Raw genomic sequence first — 22428 nt, 5'->3', positions numbered from 1 at the left:
ACTAGTGATGAGCGAATTTATTCGCCAGGCGCAAATTCACGGCAAATTTGCGGGATTCGCTGGCGAAAAATTTGCTGGCGTCTAAAAAAATGGACGCCGGCGTCCATTTTTTTACGCCGTCGCATTTTCGCCAAAAATTTGGCTAAGCAAAACTGTGCAAATTCACCCATCACTATGGATAACAGGTCCCATAACTATATTTCCAGCAGTTTCAGTTTGACAACCCTGAAAATATAAGATTCTTCAGAATGAAATAAGTCACTTTGTAAATATCTAGGGGCCCATTTAATTTCGAAATGTCGAATATGGTTACTTCGACCATCGAATTGGCTACTTCGACCTTCGACTACTACTACGACTTCGAATCGAACGGTTCGAAGTAAAAATCGTTTGACTATTCGACCATTTGATAGTCGAAGTACTGTTTCTTTAAAAAATTCTTCGACCCCTCTAGTTCGCCACCTAAAACCTACCAAGGCCAATGTTAGCCTATGGGGAAGGTCCCCATAGGCTTCCTAACAATTTTCTGATTGAAGGAATATCCTACGATCGATGGATTAAAATCCTTCGAATCGTTTGGTTCAAAGGATTTAATCGTTCGATCGAACTATTATTCCTTTGATCGTTCGATCGTAGGAATAGCGCTAAATCCTTCGACTTACATATTTTAGGGACATTTCAGAAGGTGTTAGAGCTCAGCCCTGTTCTTTATAAATGTGGAGGACTGCTGGGAAACCTTCAGGACATCCAAATTCTACTTACTTCTTCCAAATGTTACTGTTTTCCCAAAACTCGTAAATGATGAAGCGCGACTCATTCGACAACTTCTGCACTGCAACACTATGGGGAACAATAAAGCATTTGCATTGATTAGAGACTATATCCCCTCATTGCTATATTTCCCATCCACACCATTTTTTTCTTGTTAGAACACTGTTAGCTTTTACTATAAAATCTGAATTTTTAGTTGGAAAAAAAACCTTGAGTTTTTCCAGATTTATTATACCCGGAGGCACCAAACAGTCAAAATGCAAAAATACTCCATCTTCAACCTGTTGAGGTCCTGTAGAAGTAAATGGCAGAGGTCCTATTTGCAATTTAAAGATATTGTGGTCTGCGCTGTGTTTTATATGATAATCTGAATATTTCTGGCTTTTCTGCGGATTTCAGACTTTTCAGATGTCAAATCCCAAAAATTTAATTTTTTTGTGCGGCAATTCAGAAAAGTTGCAGTTTGCGTGTGACAATCTGAAAAAGTAACTGTTTTTCCTAATCTGATCTTATCTGATAAATAAGGGCAAATCATGGATTCTAGTTTGGTCAGACTCTTTTATTTAAAACATCATAAAAATTTGATATTTTGATAAATAACCCCCTGAGTGTTACGTACCTGTCGCACCCTACTGTGTGTTATGGATTATTGTGCCGATCTGTCTAAACAAATAAATTACTTGTTCTACAAGTCCATGGTCAGCGGAGATATCAGTAATTGATGCTTATTATTTTGGGCTCTGTGGCAAGTGCAAGTTTCATGAAGATCTATCTCACGACTTCTTTCCCAATCGCTACATCTTTGTTTCCCCCAGAGAAATCATTTGTTATGCCGGGCAGAAAGCCATGAGTTCAATGTATAATATTATATATCTTCATTCAAGCTGTGCAAGCGACTCTGAGCAGATTATATTAATGGTCACCTGTTTAAAAATAGGCATTTTATTGGTTGCTATGGGATACTGCTCCTGGGGAAACGTGGTGCATTTTATTATATTTGGGGATAATGAGGTAAGCCAGGGCTAATGCGAAAAGGGTGTAAAAGAGCTGAATCTGAATTTGGAATGAGCAGCTTCCAAGGACAAGGCATGGGCTAAACTAAAGGGCTAACAAGGCCATAGCCTATTAGTAGCAGTATAACTTCTCTCATACCTCCCAATTGTCCCGTTTTTAGAGGGACAGTCCCTCTTTTGACAGCTCAACCTGCAGTCCCTCATTTGTACTGGAAAGTACAGTTTTTCTCTGCACTGAACAGCCAGAAAAATAAACAATGTTTCCAACTTAATTGGCTTTTGGCAGAGCTCCACAGCCACAGCTGCTTATAAGATACTTTTGTAACAATTTCTAGATAAAGAAATAAGTAATTGTAATATAATATAATATAAGATAACAGGTCCCTTGGGGAAAAGATAGACATTTTCAATGTGAACTTCAATGTGTTAAATATCTGTATATTGAACTTTTCAGAATTGTGCATTGTTTATAGAATGCAGTATATAATACTGTTCATTAAAAGGGTAGTTCACCTTTAAGTTAACTTTTGTGTGTTATAGAATGTCTAAATCTATACAGGTATGGGACCTGTTACCCAAAATGCCCGGGACCTGGGGTTTTCCAGATGATAGATCTTTCCATAATTTGGATAGCATAAATCTACTAGAAAATTATGTAAACATTAAATAAACCCACAGGCTAATTTTGCTTCCAATAAGGATTGATTATATCTTAGTTTAGATCAAGTACAAGGTACTGTTTTATTATTACAGGGAAAAAGGAAATCATTTTTTAAATTTTGGATTATTTGGATAAAATGGAGTCTGTGGGAGACAGCCTTTCCGTAATTCAGAGCCTGGATACCAGGATTCCAGATAACAGATCCAATGCATCATGAATTACTACAATTTGTGTTTCAATGTCATTCCATTTCCTCTGTCGTCTTTTGCAAACATACATTTTGTTTCATTTATTATTTGTAGCACTGTGCTTGTTTGTTTGTGTAGTTTCTACTGTCAAGGAATGCTCAACAGTCACTTGGACGTTTCTTGTCATTTTGCAGCCAATAATTAAATATCTATTATCATGCTTTCCTGGGATCCTGGGTTCAGGACCAATACCATGTAATGTCCAGTAGAGGGTACTGTTTAGCTATAAAACAATTTGTAGTTGCACAATGGTTCAGTTCATTGTTCTATATATGGACTTATCTGGAATATTGACTGTACTTTGGAACCTCCTTGATTTTTTTAGCCTCTCAGAATAAATGATATGATAGTGACATTATACTGGTGCTTTGTGAAGTTTGTAAATAACAAAAAAAAATTAATTTGACTTTATGAGTTAAATAATCATACTATCATATCTGACTATGGGTTAATATGAGCATGGTTGCTCCCAGACAAAAACAAGAGAGTGAATATGGATTCCTGGGCAACTTTCCGACTTTCTCCCAACTTTTATACTTTCAAAAGATCTCTTAAAACACACTTATTTAAAGCAGCCTAGCTTCACTCTGTTTAGTTTCCAAATGCAATACCATATGCTACATCTCTCACCTGCTTATTTCTGTTCTTGCCCACTCCCGCACCTTGTGTCTCATTCCCTTCCCCTTTAGATTGTAAGCTCTTTTGCACAGGGCCTTCTTCACCTTTTGTACCGACCGTCATTGTTATGTATGTAATGCTGTATGTTCTATACATGTAATTCATGTGATTTCTTACATAAGCACATTTATTTTGCAGCGCTGTGCGATATGTTGGCGCTATAAAAATACAAGTTAATAATTGTAAGGACATATAGGTTTTGCTATTCCCTATAGAGTTAATCCCCTACCTTTCTTTGTTCTTTAGCTTTTGTTATTGGGCACAAGCCTTTATGACATGTAAGTGTAACCAGTGGCATAACTAGATGTTACTGGGCCCCACAGCAAATTAATTTAACATATCCAGAGGCAATCCCGTGAACGAGGTTAGCTATCATTAGGGCAGACCTGTAATAGTCTCTCTAGGAGAGAGAGAGAGAGAGAGAGAGAGAGAGAGAGAGAGAGAGAGAGAGAGAGAGAGAGAGAGAGAGAGAGACAGCTATATGTAGTATGAGCAGTTGTGTGCTCCATCAAGGATAATAGCAGGGAGTAGCTTCCCAAAGGCTTCTTGTTTGCCTTTAGAGCAGGGAACTCAGTGATAGGGAATCTAGGTTAGCAGAGGACTGCCTGTACCCTACCTGATTGATCCTGATCCCCTCACTGGTATATCGGTCTTTGGGACAGAGGTATTCTTCTTGACTATTTCACTATGGGAGTGACAGTCTCTATCATGCTGCATCATCATTCTGCTATCCTTCCTCCTCTGTGATATGCTACATCTGCAATAACTCCTGCGTGAGTAAACCTGTGGTCACTTGCACTTTGCATTTCCTAATAAATTCCATCTGTTATTTGCACCAAAGAACCTCCTGGCGTCCAATCAATCTATTTTTTTTATGCAGTAGCCTGTGTGTTGTAGTTATACTACACCTTAAAGGGATAGCTTCATCTTGGCGAAGGTCCTGACCCTGTTGTGTAGTCGCATGTAGCCAATGCTCTACCCTGCTAGTGGGTATTTGACTAAATACAGCCAAATAGGTGCTACATAATAATAATAATAATAATAATAGCAATAGTCTATAAAAAATAAAGGTAAGCCCTACTATATTGTCCTATTAGTGAGATGTAACATAGGGGCAGATTATTTTTATGATTGAAATAGTTTCCCTGTTAAACATTGCCATTTTAACCACAAGTCAGTTTTCTCACCTTTATGAAAATTTTTCACTCATTTAAAATTTTTCTATCCAAAACTATCCAACTTTTTTTGGACAAAACAAAAAAGTCGCCAAGACAAAAAAGTTGCCAAAAGAAAAAAGACCCATTGACTTTAAGAGTAAGGCGACATATCGCCACGTCTTTTGCGCGACTACCTCCCCGAACTGCCTCATCGTCTTTTCCCCATAGGCTACAGCGCAAAATCGCCTGTGCTAATGCACACGTGGCGATGCGTTTTCAATAGTTGCACAAAGTTGCCTCATTGAGGCAACTTTGGGCGACTATTGAAAACGCATCGCCGCGTGTGCATTAGCGCAGGCGACTTTTCATTCTAGCCTATGGGGAAAAAACGCTGAGGCAGTTCGGGGAGATAGTCGCGCAAAAGACGTGGCGATAAATCGCTAGGCGACAAAATCTCCCCAAATCTCCTCATCTGGCCTTACCCTAATGCATTTGGACTGAGAAAAAAAAGTTGTGCGTGTAAAAAATTGTCATGCAAATAAAAATGTTGTCTATTGACTGAAATATGTTTAGCAAATTTTTGCTGTTTTGCTAATTTTTTTTTTAGCAGTTTCCTGAATTTTTCAGTGAAGTGGAACGGGACAGATTCGTTCATCACTACTGCCTCCACTATAGCCCTCCCCCTGTGCTATAAAAGGAGGCACAGCCTAACATCAAATGGAAATCTTCATAACAGGCAAATAAGATAGTATGGAATAGCATCATTGAACATTAACAACCAGTCCTATAGTAAGTCCCTATTTCTTATTAGATGTCCTTGTGGACAACATATTGAATATTTATTAAAGGCTAAGGCTGAATTGAAAGACACTCTGTTCCCAGAGCCGGGCCAGGCCGGGCAGGCGCCTAGGCAACCTGGAAGTGCGCATGTGCACAAATTGTCGCTCGCATGCACAAATTGATGCTGGCATGCATGCACAAATCAACGCAAGCACAAATGGACGGAGAGAGAGGGGACTGGACTAGAGGTAGGCCCACACCTAGTTCCAGTCCTGTCTGTTCCCCTCCAAGTTTAATGGTTAATTAATTAAATAATATTATGTCCAAATATAGCAACACTAACATCAACAGCAAACCTTAAGGAAACAATGGGAAAGAAATATAATAGCCCAGAATACTTACTGTAAACATCCCGTCTGAGACGAAACGGACTCCACATACTGTTTGAGTGCCAGGCGGAATTCTTCCCCTTCCTCCACTAGCACAGATAATTGGCGCTGAACAATCATGATATGCTGAGGAATTCAAACAGATTGACATGATGTGACAGGCAATGAAAGACCTATTAATGTATGCATAGAATAAAGGAGAAAGAGAAAATAGAGCCCAGGAAGATCTGGTATATATTTGGCTCGGCAAATGTTTGGAAATCTATAGAATCAGCATCACTAAAGCTAATTGAGTGAATTGTAGCAACAGAGGAGATACAATTTTAGCTTATAGTAACTAAGGCAATTAGTGGAAAAGGAGATTACCTGGAAACACACCGATACACTCGACCTCTGATGTGTGTGTGAACCAGTGTGCTTTTGAAAAAGTGGCTGGATAGCCACGAAACACGTTAAGCTATGGTTCCTTTATGTGATGGGGTGCCTATGTTAAAGAATGAATAAAATATGAATTTTTACAGCGACATTCAAGTTCAAGCTTCTCCTTCTGTGTTGCACTTGTGCTTGTTACATGGTTCTGTACAGTAAATAAGGGACTATAAAACTTAAGTCAATGTACTAAGAGGGGCTATAAACAGAAGCAAAAGTGCAAAGATAAAAATTGTGCACAAATTTAAATTCTATAAGCAAAGTACACTGAGCATGTGCATTGTCACATTGACACAGTTTAACAAGATCCAAGCTGGGGATCTGCTGTGAGAAATTCTGAAGGCCTGGATCATACTGTTAAAGGGCTGCTGATCCACTGGGTTATTACAGTAAGCTCAGTAAATAAAGCACAGTAGTGCTAGCTATCGTCATTTGTATGGTTTAGTTGATGTAAGAACTCTATGTTATGCATAGTAATAACTGGGAGAAAAAAAAATACCGGTAAACAGAAAATTTCAGTGAATGGCATGATAAGTACAACGTATAATTCTTTATCAAAAGGATAAATTGTGTGGGTGGATAGATGAATAGTGCAGCCCATATACTATTCATGACTGTATAATATTTTTATTATCAGTACTCATTAATATTAATATACTGCAGTATCTATAGGGAAAATAATTTGACAATAAAGAGAATCTGAAGCCTAAGAAAGGATTAGACTAGAGCTAATCTTCTAATCTTCTCGCCGGCGTCTCATTTTTGGATGCCGGTAACCATTCTTGGACGCCGGAGAATATTCTTAGAGACTATTCTTGGACGCCGGCGGCTATTCTTGGACGCCAACGACTATTCTTAGGCGCCGGAGACTATTCTTAGACGTCGGCAACCGGTTTTGCGCTTGACCCGAGTATAAGCCGAGGTCGAGTTTTTCAGCATATTTTGGGGGCTGAAAAACTCGGTTTATACTCGAGTATATATGGTAAACAGAAAATTTCAGTGAATGGCATGATAAGTACAACGTATAATTCTTTATCAAAAGGATAAATTGTGTGGGTGGATAGGTGAATAGTGCAGCCCATATACTATTCATGACTGTATAATATTTTTATTATCAGTACTCATTAATACTAATATACTGCAGTATCTATAGGGAAAATAACTTGACAATAAAGAAAATCTGAAGCCTAAAAAAGGATTAGACTAGAGCTAATCTTCTAATCTTCTCGCTAGGGCTATAGTGGTTGAACAAGGTTAAGCAGCCCTATGGTATTTAATTTCTATTTAGTCTAACTTGTTTTTTTGAATAATCCATGACAAATTGCCTCCAAAGGGCTCAAAATCTTTGTGAAGAACATTGTCAGCCAAAAACCTTTTTAAGGGACAATATATCATATTACATATTAACAATCTATATCTGTAAAACTCTGTAAAATGTAAAACCTTCTTAAACATTCCTACCTTTTTTGTGTTTATTCATCTGCTTCCATATACTACATCCCACTTAACTAGCATGGTCTCCTTATTCATAACACTCCCCCCTTTATCACCTTCTTATTATGACAACCCTCATACAGGAAACCAATATGGGTTTTGGATTGCTGGCTCATGGGCTATAAGAAAACAAGCAGCATTTACTTTGTTTGCCTTTACCCTGGGATCATCTGTAAGCACTGACAATAGTTTGGGGATTTTTGTGGACAACAGACTGTGCAACTCTAGGCTGAGTTTCATGAAAAACTTAATTATGCCTCTTTATAGATCCCTGGTAAGGCCTCACCTTGCATTCTATATATATATATAGAATGTATTAATGGCTTTGTATGTGTATTTGCGTCTATATGTTTCAGCTTAATGGAAATTATCTTTTTTTCAAACTAAATGAACTATGTAATATATATTTATGATTGTAATTTGGCCCCATAGTATAGCATAAATATTGAGATGTACGTAAAAAAGCATAAATCCAATAACAAAAATAAAAAGAAGTCATGAATTCTCAGTAATAATCAGGCAGTCCCTTGTACTTGAATGCTATCTAACCTGCATAACGCCATGTTAATAAAATCTAAGCAGTCTCCTTGTTACATTTTCTCAGCTAAAGTGTTTTCTTCATTTGCTATGGTATATGTGGCTAAAAACAGAGGAGTCACATTTAGATATCCATGTGTTTTGACTGTTTGATTAAACAGCTTCAAACCTTCAATACATTTTCTGCAAACAGTTCAAATATACTCATCATTCTAGGTATCTAGCAACATTGGTTCAGAAACCCCACAAGTCTGTAATACCCCCCCCCCAAAAAAAAAAACCATGTTAACTTTTCACTAGAAAAAAGGAAAACTTTAATGAGTTAATGACGTAAAACTTTAGATAAACCGTAGGGTAAAAATCTGTCAGCATTTTCCAACAGAGATGCTTCTATGTACAAACTGTGAACATCTCAAGGTTTTAAAATTAAAGTGAATGAGTTTTGAGGAACTTTAAGAACTAAATATTAAAGATGGAGATCAAGAAACTGACCAGACCTCATTGTTTGAAAAGATTTTGTACTTGTTACTGCTGTTCAACCCCAAGGTCTTTATGCTTTTGGCTCTTCATACTGTATAACGGCCTCAGCAGGACAACTGTAAACCGCACTGATTACATTTTTCCTCTAATGCTTTGCTTAGATTCTATTCATTAAAACAATGAAGCAGAAAGGCAGTCTTCATACATAATATTTTGGTTTTGTATCTATTTATATCTATGTATCTATGGATTCGTGACAAACTTCCGTACTTTGCCACTTGTGAAAAATTTGCAGCGGAAAAATTCGCCACAACAAATTGAAGTCTAAGAAACTGCAGCACACTGTGTAGATGAATCAGCTTTGTGTCATGGTAATTTTATTGCCTCACAAAGAGACAAAAAAGCAACGTTTCGGCCCACACTGGGCCTTTATCAAGCCTATTAACTTTAATGCATTTGGACAAAAAAAGTCGGCAAGACAAAATTGTCGCTGAGAATTCTTATTTGATGCCCATTGACTTAAATGCATTTGGAGTGTGAAAAAATTGTTGCACGTAAAAAAAAAGGTTGACACCCCTAGATTTCAATACGTTTCGCAAATGTTTGGCCATTTCGTGATTTATATCGGAGTTTCGCAAGTTTTTCGGAAAACCGAAACGGGACAGATTCGTTCATCACTAGTCATAATGATTATATTGGAACAGTGATTTTCCATTTTCTTGCTGTCCTTCCCTGGTACACCTTGGCTTTAATTACCAGGACAAAATTTGCTCAAATGACATTAATCCTTGGCTCAGTGTTTGTTTATAGTAGCACAGCCTTCCTACATTCAGGCCTGATGAATCGATGCTCAGTAGATGGAGCCATTTGCGTTAGGATATACAACTCTCAAAATGTAGAGCGCACCAAATACAGTTCCAGGTATGGCATCTGTTATCCGGAAAGCTTCGAATTACAGAAAGGCAGTCTCTCATTTTATCCAAATAATCCAAGTTTTTAAAAATGATTTCCTTTTTCTCTGTAATAATAAAATTATCTGTAATATATAATTGATCCTTATTGAAAGCAGAACCAGATTATTGTGTTTATTTAATGTTTACATAATTTTCTAGTAGACTTAAGGTATGAAGATCCAAATTATGGAAATATCCTTTATCCGGAAATTCCCAGGTCCCGAGCATTGTGGATACTACTCAGTGCATGTATTGCAGACCTATACAGCATATTGCCACATGTAACACTATCCTGACTGCTAAAATGTTTCCTATAGGTTTGAAAAGATAACTGTGATAATTTAACCCTTGGCCATACAACACACCTATGTGCAATGCAAACCTGTGGCAGTTTAAGGTCAGACTAACTGTTTTTGCATTTTTTAAACATAACATTCCTGCTGGGCATTGATTGCAGTAGACAAGGGAAACTATAAGTTTTGTGTTGTCCACTATTGTCACTTTAATAACAAGCTTTTGATTAAAAAACAACAACAGCAAAACAAAATACAGTACAGGTATGGGATCTATTATTCAGCACGCTCGGACCCTGAGTTTTTTCCGATAACATTAATTTAGATCTTCATACCTGATGTCTACTAGAAAATCTTGAAAACGTTAATTAAACCCAATAAGTTGGTTCTGCTTCCCATAAGGATTATTTATATCTTAGTTTGGATCAAGTACAAGGTACTGTTTTATTATTACAGAGAAAAAGGAAATCATTTAAAAAAAATTTAGATTATTTGGATAAATTTGGGTGAATTGATTTTAGTGTATAGTGTATATAATGAGAACTGATGACTTACCGATGTGTTTCCCTCTATTACCTCTTCTTCTAGAGGCTCCATCTTAAGTTCCTTGGAAAAAGCACACAGAAATACATGTTTCAAATATTCATAGTGTCTCCTTTGTTTTGAGTAGGGATGCACCGAATCCAGGATTTGGTTTGGTATTCGGCCAGGATTCAGCCTTAGTCCAGTAGGATTTGGATTCGGCCAATTCCTTCTGGCCTGCCGAACCGAATCCAAATCTTCATTTGCATATGCAAATTAGGGGTGGGGAGGGATATTGCGTGACTTTTTGTCATAAAACAAGGAAGTAAAAAAACGTTTTCCCCTTCCCACCCCTAATTTGCATATGCAAATTAGGATTTGGTTTGGTATTAGGCCGAAGCTTTTAAAATAGTGGATTCAGTGCATCCCTAGTTTTGAGGGTGGCTGATTTTTTGGTGCCTTTCTGGATTTTTTTTTAATAACATGTAAAAGTACGAGTAGTTTTCAGAAATGTACCACAAATATTACTATATTTTATGTTCTTCCCCTATGATGTCTTGTTACTATAACTGTTTCAGACAATGGACTCATTTTCTGGTGAGACCGAGCTAAAATCACATGACTAAAAGACAGGCACCTTAATGACGGGAAATAAGAAGACTGAATATTGCCTGATATTTCATATTTTCATACTTCCATTTGTAAATCTCCATATTACTTTTTCCCCCGACGAGGGAATATAATATCAGGTTTACAGTTCGTCCCAGACTTAGTAATCAGGTTAGATACTTAGACCTTTGCCTTTTTAACTACAAACCAATAAATTCAAACTGGTTGTAAATGGCTAATAAACAATGTGTACATTATAGGGCACTTGTACAGTGAGATAAGTGTGATTTCAAGCACAATCGCCATGTTTTTTTCTGAAAATGCAACATTTTTACCCCAGAATTCCTGAGTCATTGCAAAGGAGTGACATTGTTGATGCAATTATGACTACCTTAGTCTGATTTGGCAAAATGAACGCAATGTGTAAGTGCTTCATCACAAATGGGGCATGGTATGCTGAATATTTTCATGGTCTGCCTGGAGTCATTTCCAGTGTTTGGTATATGAGTGACATGGGCACTGCCCTATTCTTTTGGCACAACTCAACTGCAGTACATTTTAGTACATTTTAACACAAGTACATTAAAAGAACATGGTTCTATGCACAACTGATTTCAGGAAAAGTGACGGGACTTCAACTGCACTTTCAGATGTCCGTGTGGCCATATATTTCCCTATACCTGTACAGCAAGTTTCGAAATGAAGTCTCTTCCTTGATTAGTCTATATTTTCCGCACCTTCTAATAGATCATCATTACCAACAATGAGTTAGAGGAATTGGATGTGCTGAACTCCATTATTAAAAACTTAACATTTTTCCAAAAGAAGGAACTATCTACTATCAGAATAGTTATTATTATAGGGATGGGCGTTTCGTTCCGCCAAAAATTTGCTGCCAACGAAATGTCGCCAACGCCCATTAAAGTCTATGGGCATCAAAAAAATTTGGTTGAGTGGGAAAAAATGTTTTGACGCGCGTCTTTTTTTTTTTTTTGGACGCACGGCGCCATACAAGTCTATGGGCGTCATTTACGTGGCGAAACAAGGCGAAAAAATTTGCCCATCCCTACTAATAACTCTTCTGACAGTTCCTTCTTTTGGATAATTTAAAGCTCTTCCTTGATTAACTGATTGCTTTATTATATGTGGATAACTATTAAAGAAGCTCAGCTTACAGTCTGGTAGATGATGAAGTTGCTATCTTTGTTTACACAGGCTTAGCTCTCAATATATTACATGTAAAGGGAAGGAAGAGATCCCTGTAAGAGATAATAACAATGGAGAGCCCTTTTCCCTCTCATCATGTACCTGTGTATTCTGTAATGTGTGTTGGTCCTAGGAATATATGTAGAGTAAATACAAGTAGAGAAATACAATACCTTTCTCTCCAGTCTGTCAATCAGTTTCTGGAGTCTGTTTATCTGGGTCATCCACTGGTTATCGTCTTCTAACAAGCCTTCAGCAAAGATAAATAATAGAACAGAAAATATGGCTGAATTTGTCTGGAGATGGGTAAAAGGCAGCTGCGATGCTTCATCTCCCTTATAGCTTTCTTTAACTACTTCATATTTAAATAGCCTAAAGTTTCCATCTTGTTTTCAGTCCTAGCACTTTAATAGTAAACTTTGTTTTTTTTTTCACCAGACATGGCAGCTGTTTGATTTTCTTGAATACAATTATTTATGGAAAATTATACAGTGCGTTTCAATATTCTCTCTTTTCAATAATGAGAAGGCGCATGACATAAATCGAAATTATGATTACAACTGGCAGCCAGAAGTATACGTTTATGTAAGCAACATCCATGCCAGGCTACTTTTAAAATATGCATTTATCTGGGTCCATAAAGAACAGAAATAAGGGAGAATTTAGAACTGATATGAGATCAGATATGTGAGGACAGGTAAGAGCTTTCAGTTGGCTAAAGGTTTAGTATCCACGATGGGTGACAGAACAATTTCCCAGCATACAGATAAATGTAATAACTGCAGCTGCCGACTCAGTTCATTTTTATGTCTCAGAATAGAAATACTAATAAAATACTTCAACCATGAGGATCTCAGTTCTGGCCTGAGTGAACACATTGGTCTCTTTGCTATTTCATTGAGTTATTCTGAGGGACCGAAATGACTCCTGGCTCATAATGCCGAGGCCAACGATCTGCTTTTGTATTTATATGTAGAATATTTATCTCCAGTTGGTCTGGGTTTGGTATGTTTCTGATATGCGCCAGTATTAACATTCATACTACATGTAGCCTTAGTTTTAATATTGAGACTGATGTTTCACATGGGCAAGGCCTGCGTGCTGACTGTAATAGACTTATAAAGCCTTTTTGACAGATTGGAAACCCGGTATCTACATAAAAAGGTAAAAGGGGGAAGCAGGGCTGGATATGCAATAGAGACCGATAATTATTTATCTGGCACTTATACATTCATATAAAGTCGATGATTCAGTCCCATGTTTTACAGAAAATAGAGTTAAATGATTCTGTAACTAGGCTAGTCATTTTGCTACAGCCCTTATAGGAACTGATGCATGGAACCAGTTCTCTAGAATTCTTTGGACCTTGGGTTTTCCAGATAAGACGTCTTTCTGTAATTTGAATCTCCATACCTAAATAAACTACATAAGCCAGGGACAAAACTGCAGAGGAAAAAGGGGTGTTGCAGGGGGGCCCAGTAAAGCCCTAATTAATGAGCAGTTTTAATGTATCTTTGGTAGAATAGGTCAACTTTCCAAATATTTAATTTGCCATAAATATAATTTGCTGTGAGGCCCAGTAACATCTGGTCATGCCATTGCATTAAACCCACTAAAAAAAATCATTTAAATGTTAAATCCAATAGGATTGTTTTGCTTCCAATACGGGTAAATTCTATCTTAGCTGGGATCAAGCACAAGTTACTGTTTTATAGGGATGTAGCGAACAGTTCGCCTGCGAACTTGTTCGCGCGAACTTCGACCGTTCGCGTCCGCCTAATGTTCGCGAACATTTGGGAACGTTCGCAATTTGAGTTCGCGACCATTCGACCGCTAAAATCGAACGATTTCCATTCGTTCGAACGATTTCCATTCGTTCGAACGATTAAAATCCCTCGACCGTTCGATTCGAATGAAAATCCTTCGATCGAACGATGAAAATCCTTCAAACGTTCGAATCGAACGAAAAATCCTTCGAACGTTCGAATCGAACGATTTTGCGGGTGTTCGAAGCTCGCGAACGGTTCGCGAACCGTTCGCATTTTTTGCCGGTGTTCGCGAACGGCGTTCTCGAACACCAAAACGGCGGTTCGCTACATCCCTACTGTTTTATTGTTGCTTAGAAAAAGGAAATCATTTTTAAAAATGTGAATTATTTGTTTGAAATGGGGTCTATCGGTGATGGCCTTTAGGTAAATTGGAGCTTTCTGAATAACGGGTTAACATTTGAAACACATCCCATTCCTGTTACCTTTCAGTATGGAAGCTCCTTCACCTTCTTTTAGCATTATCTTACCCATGGCTTCACACAAGCAGTCCAGAATGGGGATTAGAACAAAAGGATGAAAAATAATCCTATTTTTGAGGGGAAGAATGTGCAATTACCATGGATACGGTAGGGAGGTGATTTTTTGTGAGGAGACAGAGAGCTAAAACTGGGTCAGTCGGTTCTAGACACATTATTGGAATTCTAAACAACCCTAAGGAGAGGAACTCAATTTCACTACTGAACGAAAGCCCAAAGACCAACATTCCTCCCATTTACTGTATGTAACCATCAACCCCTGGAAGAACAAGAGCATCAAAGACTGCAGTTTACCAACCTGTGTGTGGCTTGGCAACTCATGGACTATCTGTGGGACATTGTTGGTAATTCCTTCCAGTTGCTGGGGTAACTGTTATGAACATATGTCTTAAATGGCACCAATATCTTGCGCTAATTGCTGAATAAAATTACAAGATAATCCTATCCCTGACCTCTAAGTTTTCTTGCCTGATAAATATGCCTCGTTAGTTAAGTCCAGAGCTGGTGCACCAATGACTACACAAAAATGCCTGGGTGCTGGTTATAACAAATGATACATATGACAAAAAAGAAACCACACTCAAAGTCATGTGAGAGCGGTTTCTGTTTTTGTTATATATACAGTGCGGTTCTTTGTGGAATTCTATGATAACAAATTTTGATCCAGCACCTACCATCAAACAGATCCGGACCAGAGTGCGGCTGTCTATGCTGAATTATATATCTATATAAGATCTATTATTCTTTTCATGTAAGAAATACATACCCATGCTAAACTGGGGGCTATTTGGAGAAAAGCTGTTGTTCCTCTGTAGCCTCCGATTGGATCGTTTTCCTCCCCATGGAATTGCTAGCATTTTTGGCTTTGCTGGAGTTTGTCTTTAAAAGAGAAGCAAACAGCACTTCTGTTTGTATTATTATTTATAGCACTATGCAGTATTTGATATAATTAGTTTATATATAATTATATATAATTACTGATTTTTTTTTTTTGATGGAGAGAATCGTATACATATAGGGGGGGAATGTAAAAAAATTAGCAGAGAACAAATTTGTGGACAAAAAAAGAATAAAAATTTGCATGTCGCAATAATCTTCATTATACTTTTCATTGCATTGTGAATAAATTGCGAACCTTTAACACCTGCTTGAAGGTGGTGTAAACTTTTGGAGCAAACGTAACAACTTTTTTATGAAGTTTTATTACATGCACTGTCGCAAACTATAAAATCCCTACTGTCGTGGGACAAACTGTTCACAAAAGCAAAATCGCTCACTTTACAAACATTTATTCGCATTGGGAACAAATTGCGAATGAGTTCTGCGTTAGTGGCCGATCTTACATTCCCACAATAGCTCTTTTATTCTATTGTTTCCAAATATTTATCAAATTTAGGCACATTTAGCAGTTAAACAAAACAAAAGCAGTAAGAAAATAACATTTCCATCCCTCCAGATGCTCTGCTTTATTATGTATGTAATAGTAGAACAAAAATAATGAAGACGCGATGCCAATGCGGGTGGTGTACTTAAAGTACCTCCAAGGCTTTAATGTGCGGAATATATGTATATAATACACAAAAGCCGTGAATATCTTGTAAATTATATCCTTATAAACGGTGAGTAGTGATGTCATCAGTTATAAACGGTGAGTTCTGATGTAATTTCTGTCACATGACTCACTAAAATTTGTGTATTATAATTAATAAAGTACCCCCAGTTGTAAAATATGAGGATATTATAAGTTACCTCGGAGTTCCATGACCTGTATAAAAACACTCGGCCTTCGGCCTCGTGTTTTTATATGGTCATGAAACTCCTCGGTAACTTATAATATCCTTATATTTTACAAGAGGGGGTACATTATTCACTATATAATACACAAAAGCCATGAATATCCTGTAAATTATATCCTTATAAACGGTGAGTTCTGATGTCATCAGTTATAAACGGTGAGTTCTGATGTCATTTCTGTCACATGACTCACCGAAACTTGTGTATTATAATAAATAAAGTACCCCCAGTTGCAAAATATGAGGATATTAGAAGTTACCTCGGAGTTTCCTGACCTGTATAAAAACACTCGGCCTTCGGCCTCGTGTTTTTATATGGTCATGAAACTCCTCGGTAACTTATAATATCCTTATATTTTACAAAAGGGGGTACTTTATTCACTATATATACTATATGTATAATATATGTATGTCTCCTGCTGCTTTTGCAAATACTGTAGTTCCTGAACACGCTCTCTAGTCCCTTGATAAACTGGGTATCAAAAACTACGTTTCCCATGAGCCTCTACTATCCTAATGTGCTTTGAGGCATCACTCACAAGTACGTACCTTTCTAATCGTGTTTGCTCCTCTGTAGTTTCCATGGCACATTCCAAGGAATTCTGAAGAGACTGCAGCTGGTTCAGTGTCTCCTTCAACAAAAAACGTGTCACAAACTGTTCCAGCTTTGAGGCGTTTTGATATTGCTGAAATTGAATAAAAACATTTTTTTACTGGGAAATACATTCAATAGATGGAATAGAGTGCTTGCTCAACAGTATCAAAACCCAAAAAAACACTTAGGGGCAAATTTATCAAGGGTCGAAGTGAATTCGAGGGAATTTTCGAAGTAAAAAAATTCGAAATTCAAAGTAATTTTTTTGGATACTTCAACCGTCGAACAGGATACTACGACTTCGACTTCGATTTAAAGTAAATTAGTTCGAATATTCGGCCATTCGATAATCGAAGTACTGTCTCTTTAAAAAAACTTCGGTTTCAATACTTCGCCAAATTATAGCTGCCGAAGTGCTATGTTAGCCTATGGGGACTTTCTTCTAAGTTTTTGGAAGTCAAAGTAAAATCATTAGATCGATCGCTGAAATCCTTCGAATTGTTCGATTCAAAGGATTCAATCGTTTGATGGAATGATTTTACTTCGACCGCAGGAACCTCAAAATCGATGAAAAAAACTCTGACTTCAAAATTCGAAGTCGAAGAATTTCAATTCGATGGTCGAATTTCAAAGTATTTTTAACTTCGAAATTCGACTCTTAATAAATCTGCCCCTTAGAGGCACATTTATTAAAGGTCGAATTTTAAATTCATGGGAGTTTATTTAAACTCTATTAAATTCAGATATACTTAAAATTCGACTGGGAGGTTATTTATAAAAAAAAATAATTGCATATCTAAGACTAATTTACCAACTAATTGAAATTCGACTATACTCGATTCAGATTTTTCTCGGGAAAAAAACTTGAATGTCGGGAAGGCTACTAACATGTCCAAATTGGTCTTGCGACCTCTCCCATTGGCTTATACATGAACTTGGCAGGTTTAAGGTGGTAAATAGTCAAATTTGATTTCTTAAAGGGGCAGAGTATAATAAATCTCAAAATTCGAATTTGAATTCAATTTCAAATCGAGGATAATTCACAATTCAAATTTGAGAGTTTTGAGAATAAAAAAAATTCTAAAATTCGAATTTAAATTTTCAATTCGACCCTTAATAAATCTGCACCATAATGTTGAGTAAGGTAACATAAATTAACAGTGTGTATTCCTGCATTGTACATGTGCTGTAGCCTTTGAAAGAAATTGGGACTACAGAAATGCATGTCCTAGAAATAAAACTGCATGCAGACACATTGCTAGCATTCTATAGGCAAAGATATATTTTTGTCATGATATGTCTACATTATATAGGCAAATGTATGTAGATAACTCTTATAAATACTGTAAGTGGCTATTTGAGCCACATCCATCATTGTCAGCACAGGTGCAACCACATGATACAATTAGATTCTTGTAAGTTGTGGAAGGTCCTTTCGTGTATCAGCAGGATCATGTAAGGTCCATGCAGAAGGAGTTTGCTGAGATGGGAGTCGAAGAAATCGACTGGCCTGCATGAAGCCCTGCGCTCAATCCAACTGAACACCCATGGGATGAATTGGAGTGCAAGTCAGGCATGATCCCCATCATCAGTGCCCAATCTCTTATGTACAAATGGAAGCAAATCCCACCACCAATGTTCCAACATCTAGTGGAAATCCTTATATAGAGAGTAAAGGGTAGAGGCACAATATATTCATACTCTTGGTTTTGGAATGATATGTTGGACAAGCAGGTGTCCACATACTTTTGTCGTTATTCTGTATGCATCTTAGTCCACTGAGGGACTCAATAACTTCTATTTTGAAATGTCATAGGATTATGGTGTGTTTCAACATAGTTGAAGATCTGTCCTACTTACTTGAATGATAAAATTATATTTTTTACAATTATCAGGTCTCTCTGAAAACCTATTTTTATCTCTGTTTTCTCTGCAGCAATCAAAGATTTCAAACTATAAATAAAATGACAAGCTAAAATCTTCATTTACACCACGGGGCTGCTTAGTTTGTATCAGCCAGATCCATAAATATTCATATGAATCCATTGCCTAAATGAGTGTGACCTGGTCCATTTTTCATAAGAGGCAGTTATATGTGTGTTTGCATCCAATGCTCCCTCCTGTGCCACCAAACACATCAGTGGGAGGTGATCCAGTTGAATAGCGTGCAAGTGCTGAGATTCATTGCATCCCTAATACTACACATTTGGGACTATTTGATACACCTTTCGGATTTCTTTATAAAAATATGTCACCACCTTAACTTGGCCTTTTTGCACAAAGCAGCAATTGCAGCTACAAGCCCATCACAAGCTGGTTGTCCTCGGCTTTAACTAAAATATAAAATAAAGTGATATTAAGTAATATTAAATGATTGTATATTATTTTACTAATGCTATCCACAGGCGTTCATTGTTTATCATTTAATAACATTACCTCTATCAAAAGCAGAGAGAACTGAGCTAATGTCACTGCATGTTACGTTCCGACTTGAAGAGAAGACGTGACCCCCCTTAGAGTGAGTAGTGAACTGCTGGCACATATGTCGCCTCTAATTTAATGGCTGACACTGCTGTTTCCCTATGACACACTCAAATGCCATGTGATTTTTGTTTTTAAATGCATTGGATTTTTCACCTGAATTCTAGGTTTGTAGAAAAAAAGGCAATTTCTTAATGTTTGCCAGAAATGTCTTGTCTAAGAGTGCACTTGTCATTGAGAAAAAGAAAAATCTATTCTGGAAGAAATATTAGGCTGCATAATAAAAATAAACATAAACTAGTCCAGCAAAAGTAACCCTTTCCATTCTCCAATACAAGAAAAATGATCAACCTTCTGGTTGTATAAAGTAGAAATCTTGTACGGATAACCCGGGGGACAATGGGTTGATGGAAATTTATACTGAAAATATTAAACAACAAGCAAATATGATAGATTCAAGATAATATAACATACCACAATGGGGTTTTATCAGAAACTCTGGGAACCTCTTTAAATGGAGAATTTCATGGGAAAAAACATTTTTCAAAATGAATCAGTTAATAGTGCTGCTTCAGCAGAATTCTGCACTGAAATCCATTTCTCAAAAGAGCAAACATTTTTTTATATTCAATTTTGAAATCTGACATGGGGCTAGACATTTTGTCAATTTCCCAGCTGCCCCAAGTCATGTGACTTGTGCTCTGATAAACTTCAATCACTCTTTACTGCTGTACAGCAAGTTGGAGTGATATCACCACCCTCCCTTCCCCCCCCAGCAGCCAAACAACAGAACAATGGGAAGGTAACCAGATAGCAGCTCCCTAACACAAGATAACAGCTGCCTGGTAGATCTAAGAAGATCACTCAATAGTAAAAACCCATGACCCACTGAGACACATTCAGTTACATTGAGAAGGAAAAACAGCAGCCTGCCAGAAAGCATTTCTCTCCTAAAGTGCAGGCACAAGTCACATGAACAGGGGCAGCTGGGAAATTGACAAAATGTCTAGCCCCATGTCAGATTTCAAAAATGAATATAAAAAAAATCTGTTTGCTCTTTTGAGAAATGGATTTCAGTGCAGAATTCTGCTGGAGCAGCACTATTAACTGATGCATTTTTTTTTAAAAAAAAACATGTTTTCTGATGACAGGATCCCTTTAACAGAGGCAGGCAGGCTGTTAATTGTAGGGAAGATTTTACCAATCAAATGGACCAGGGTAGGTGTATATAGAATTGCTTACTAAGCTTAATATTATACAAAATGGGCCTGAGATAGAACCTAGGACCATTTTTACCAATTTTCTGTTTGGAATGGGCTTGATTCAAATTATTTTCACTCAGGTACAAATGCTTTTGTCCCCTGCTTAGATAAATAATTTATAATCCTCATTATGGAGCCTCAGAAAGCCCCAACAGGGCACTTTTATGTGACTTTACTGCTAACCAGGACCACCACATGTGCAGAGTTTCCAGCCCCATCCTATAGAGAATATCCATGGTAACTCAACTGGATGGTTTAAAGGAAATAAAGATATTTAGTTGCAAATAAGAAAAAAATAGAACTGATACAGGTGGCACTGAGCCTCTGTAATGGAAGGACACAGTTGTTTTGGATTATAAAAAAACATTGGTACATAGAATTAATGACTTAATGGAGCTTTGAGCAAAGACTTACATTTTCAACAAGCTCTCTGCTGTAAAACTATTAGGGATAAATTAAATCTACAATTTGGTATTCAGATAATCAAACCTAAAACCCAAAAGTCATAAGATGTAATGGACATGGTCTGGGCGTGGATGAAGCATACCATTGACATTCTACCCAGTTTCAGTTTCTAGGAGCTTGCTGTCATTCTATGCACTGCTTCTATACACATTTCCCCTTTAAATCTGTTTCCTTGTGCAAAATGCTTTGCAAGGGAGGGGATTTAGTATCTCTGTAGCCCTACTTTTGCTGTGCTACATCAGACTCCCTTATTAAACTGCAATGTTGGAGGGAATACAAGTGATATTGGCCTGCAGAGATTTCAACAAATCTTGCTTGGTAAAGTGTATCGATTTGAGAGGGGATATTATTGAACCTCGCTCAGCAGTAATTAACATAGGAGTTTGCAGCCCTCGGTCAAGAAAGAAGTTGCTCACTGCACTTTAGAAGTAAGCTTATTATTGGGATATAAGGGCTGTCTGGGATAACTTACTGTGAAACTGAACACAATATCACGGCCTACTGTACTAATGTAGCATTACATTTAGTTAGAGCATTGAATGTACGTGTGGTACTGTACTGGCCAGATATGTTACGTCTGTTAATGGGACAATACGAAGTAGTAGCAAAACTGAATGAACTGATAGAGCAGACTTTGTGCCTTTACCTGTTATTTGATGGAAAGAGTCAGAAGAAAAAGGCAAATTATTATAGAACTATTAAAAAAAAAAAGAGTTGCTTAGAAAATGACCTTTCTATAACATACCAGAAGGTAACTGAAAGGTGACCCATCCTGAACCTTGTCGGGTAAGAGCATATGTATAAGGACCGAAGCAGTCGGAGCTGAATCTTCACAGTTATGAAGTAATGTTATGTTTGCTTATATATGAACTACACCATTTGGCTCTGCATTCAGGATTATAATGAGAAAAATAAATTGTGCCCCTTATGGCCTATTTACAGAACACCATTCAAGCAGTGCTGCTGGGCACAAGGCCACCTGTAGGAAGGCAAGTAGGGGTTATATACTATGTCCCCAGACAGAAGCGCTAGAGTGCAAGAGGTGCATAAACATCATCTAGACTGAAAGGCAGGGTGCATAGTGCAAGAACATGACATTTCCCAAGAAAATTACTCTTCCTTTAGATTCCCTATAGCTTGGTTATTATCCAAACAATGGAAGCAGGCAAGATGAATTCAAGGGACAGGTCAATCGAAAGTACCTCAGCACCAACATAAATGAGAAGCACCAGGCAGGATAACTAGGCCTAGAACCAAGCATTTTTATAAATCCAGGGGTGTGCCCTCCAATTTATATGCACACTATT

The 22428-nt window shown here is 37.4% G+C and overlaps 1 protein-coding gene across 1 annotated transcript in view; it reads right to left on the bottom strand.

The window, feature by feature from the left end:
* Positions 1 to 22428, bottom strand: part of necab1.S (N-terminal EF-hand calcium binding protein 1 S homeolog) — a 94273-nt gene that overhangs the window by 4688 nt on the left and 67157 nt on the right. The window contains exons 6-11 of the mRNA XM_018223812.2: positions 16868 to 17004; positions 15292 to 15404; positions 12394 to 12470; positions 10439 to 10489; positions 5711 to 5823; positions 763 to 840 (exon numbers count right to left, since the gene is read on the bottom strand). Of these exons, the coding sequence (XP_018079301.1) occupies positions 763 to 840; positions 5711 to 5823; positions 10439 to 10489; positions 12394 to 12470; positions 15292 to 15404; positions 16868 to 17004 (569 nt within the window). The remainder of the gene's footprint in view (positions 1 to 762; positions 841 to 5710; positions 5824 to 10438; positions 10490 to 12393; positions 12471 to 15291; positions 15405 to 16867; positions 17005 to 22428) is intronic.

The sequence above is a fragment of the Xenopus laevis genome, chromosome 6S (assembly GCF_017654675.1).
Source record: "Xenopus laevis strain J_2021 chromosome 6S, Xenopus_laevis_v10.1, whole genome shotgun sequence".
In the NCBI taxonomy this organism is placed as follows: domain Eukaryota; kingdom Metazoa; phylum Chordata; class Amphibia; order Anura; family Pipidae; genus Xenopus; species Xenopus laevis.
This window is presented reverse-complemented; position numbering and strand designations above follow the sequence as displayed.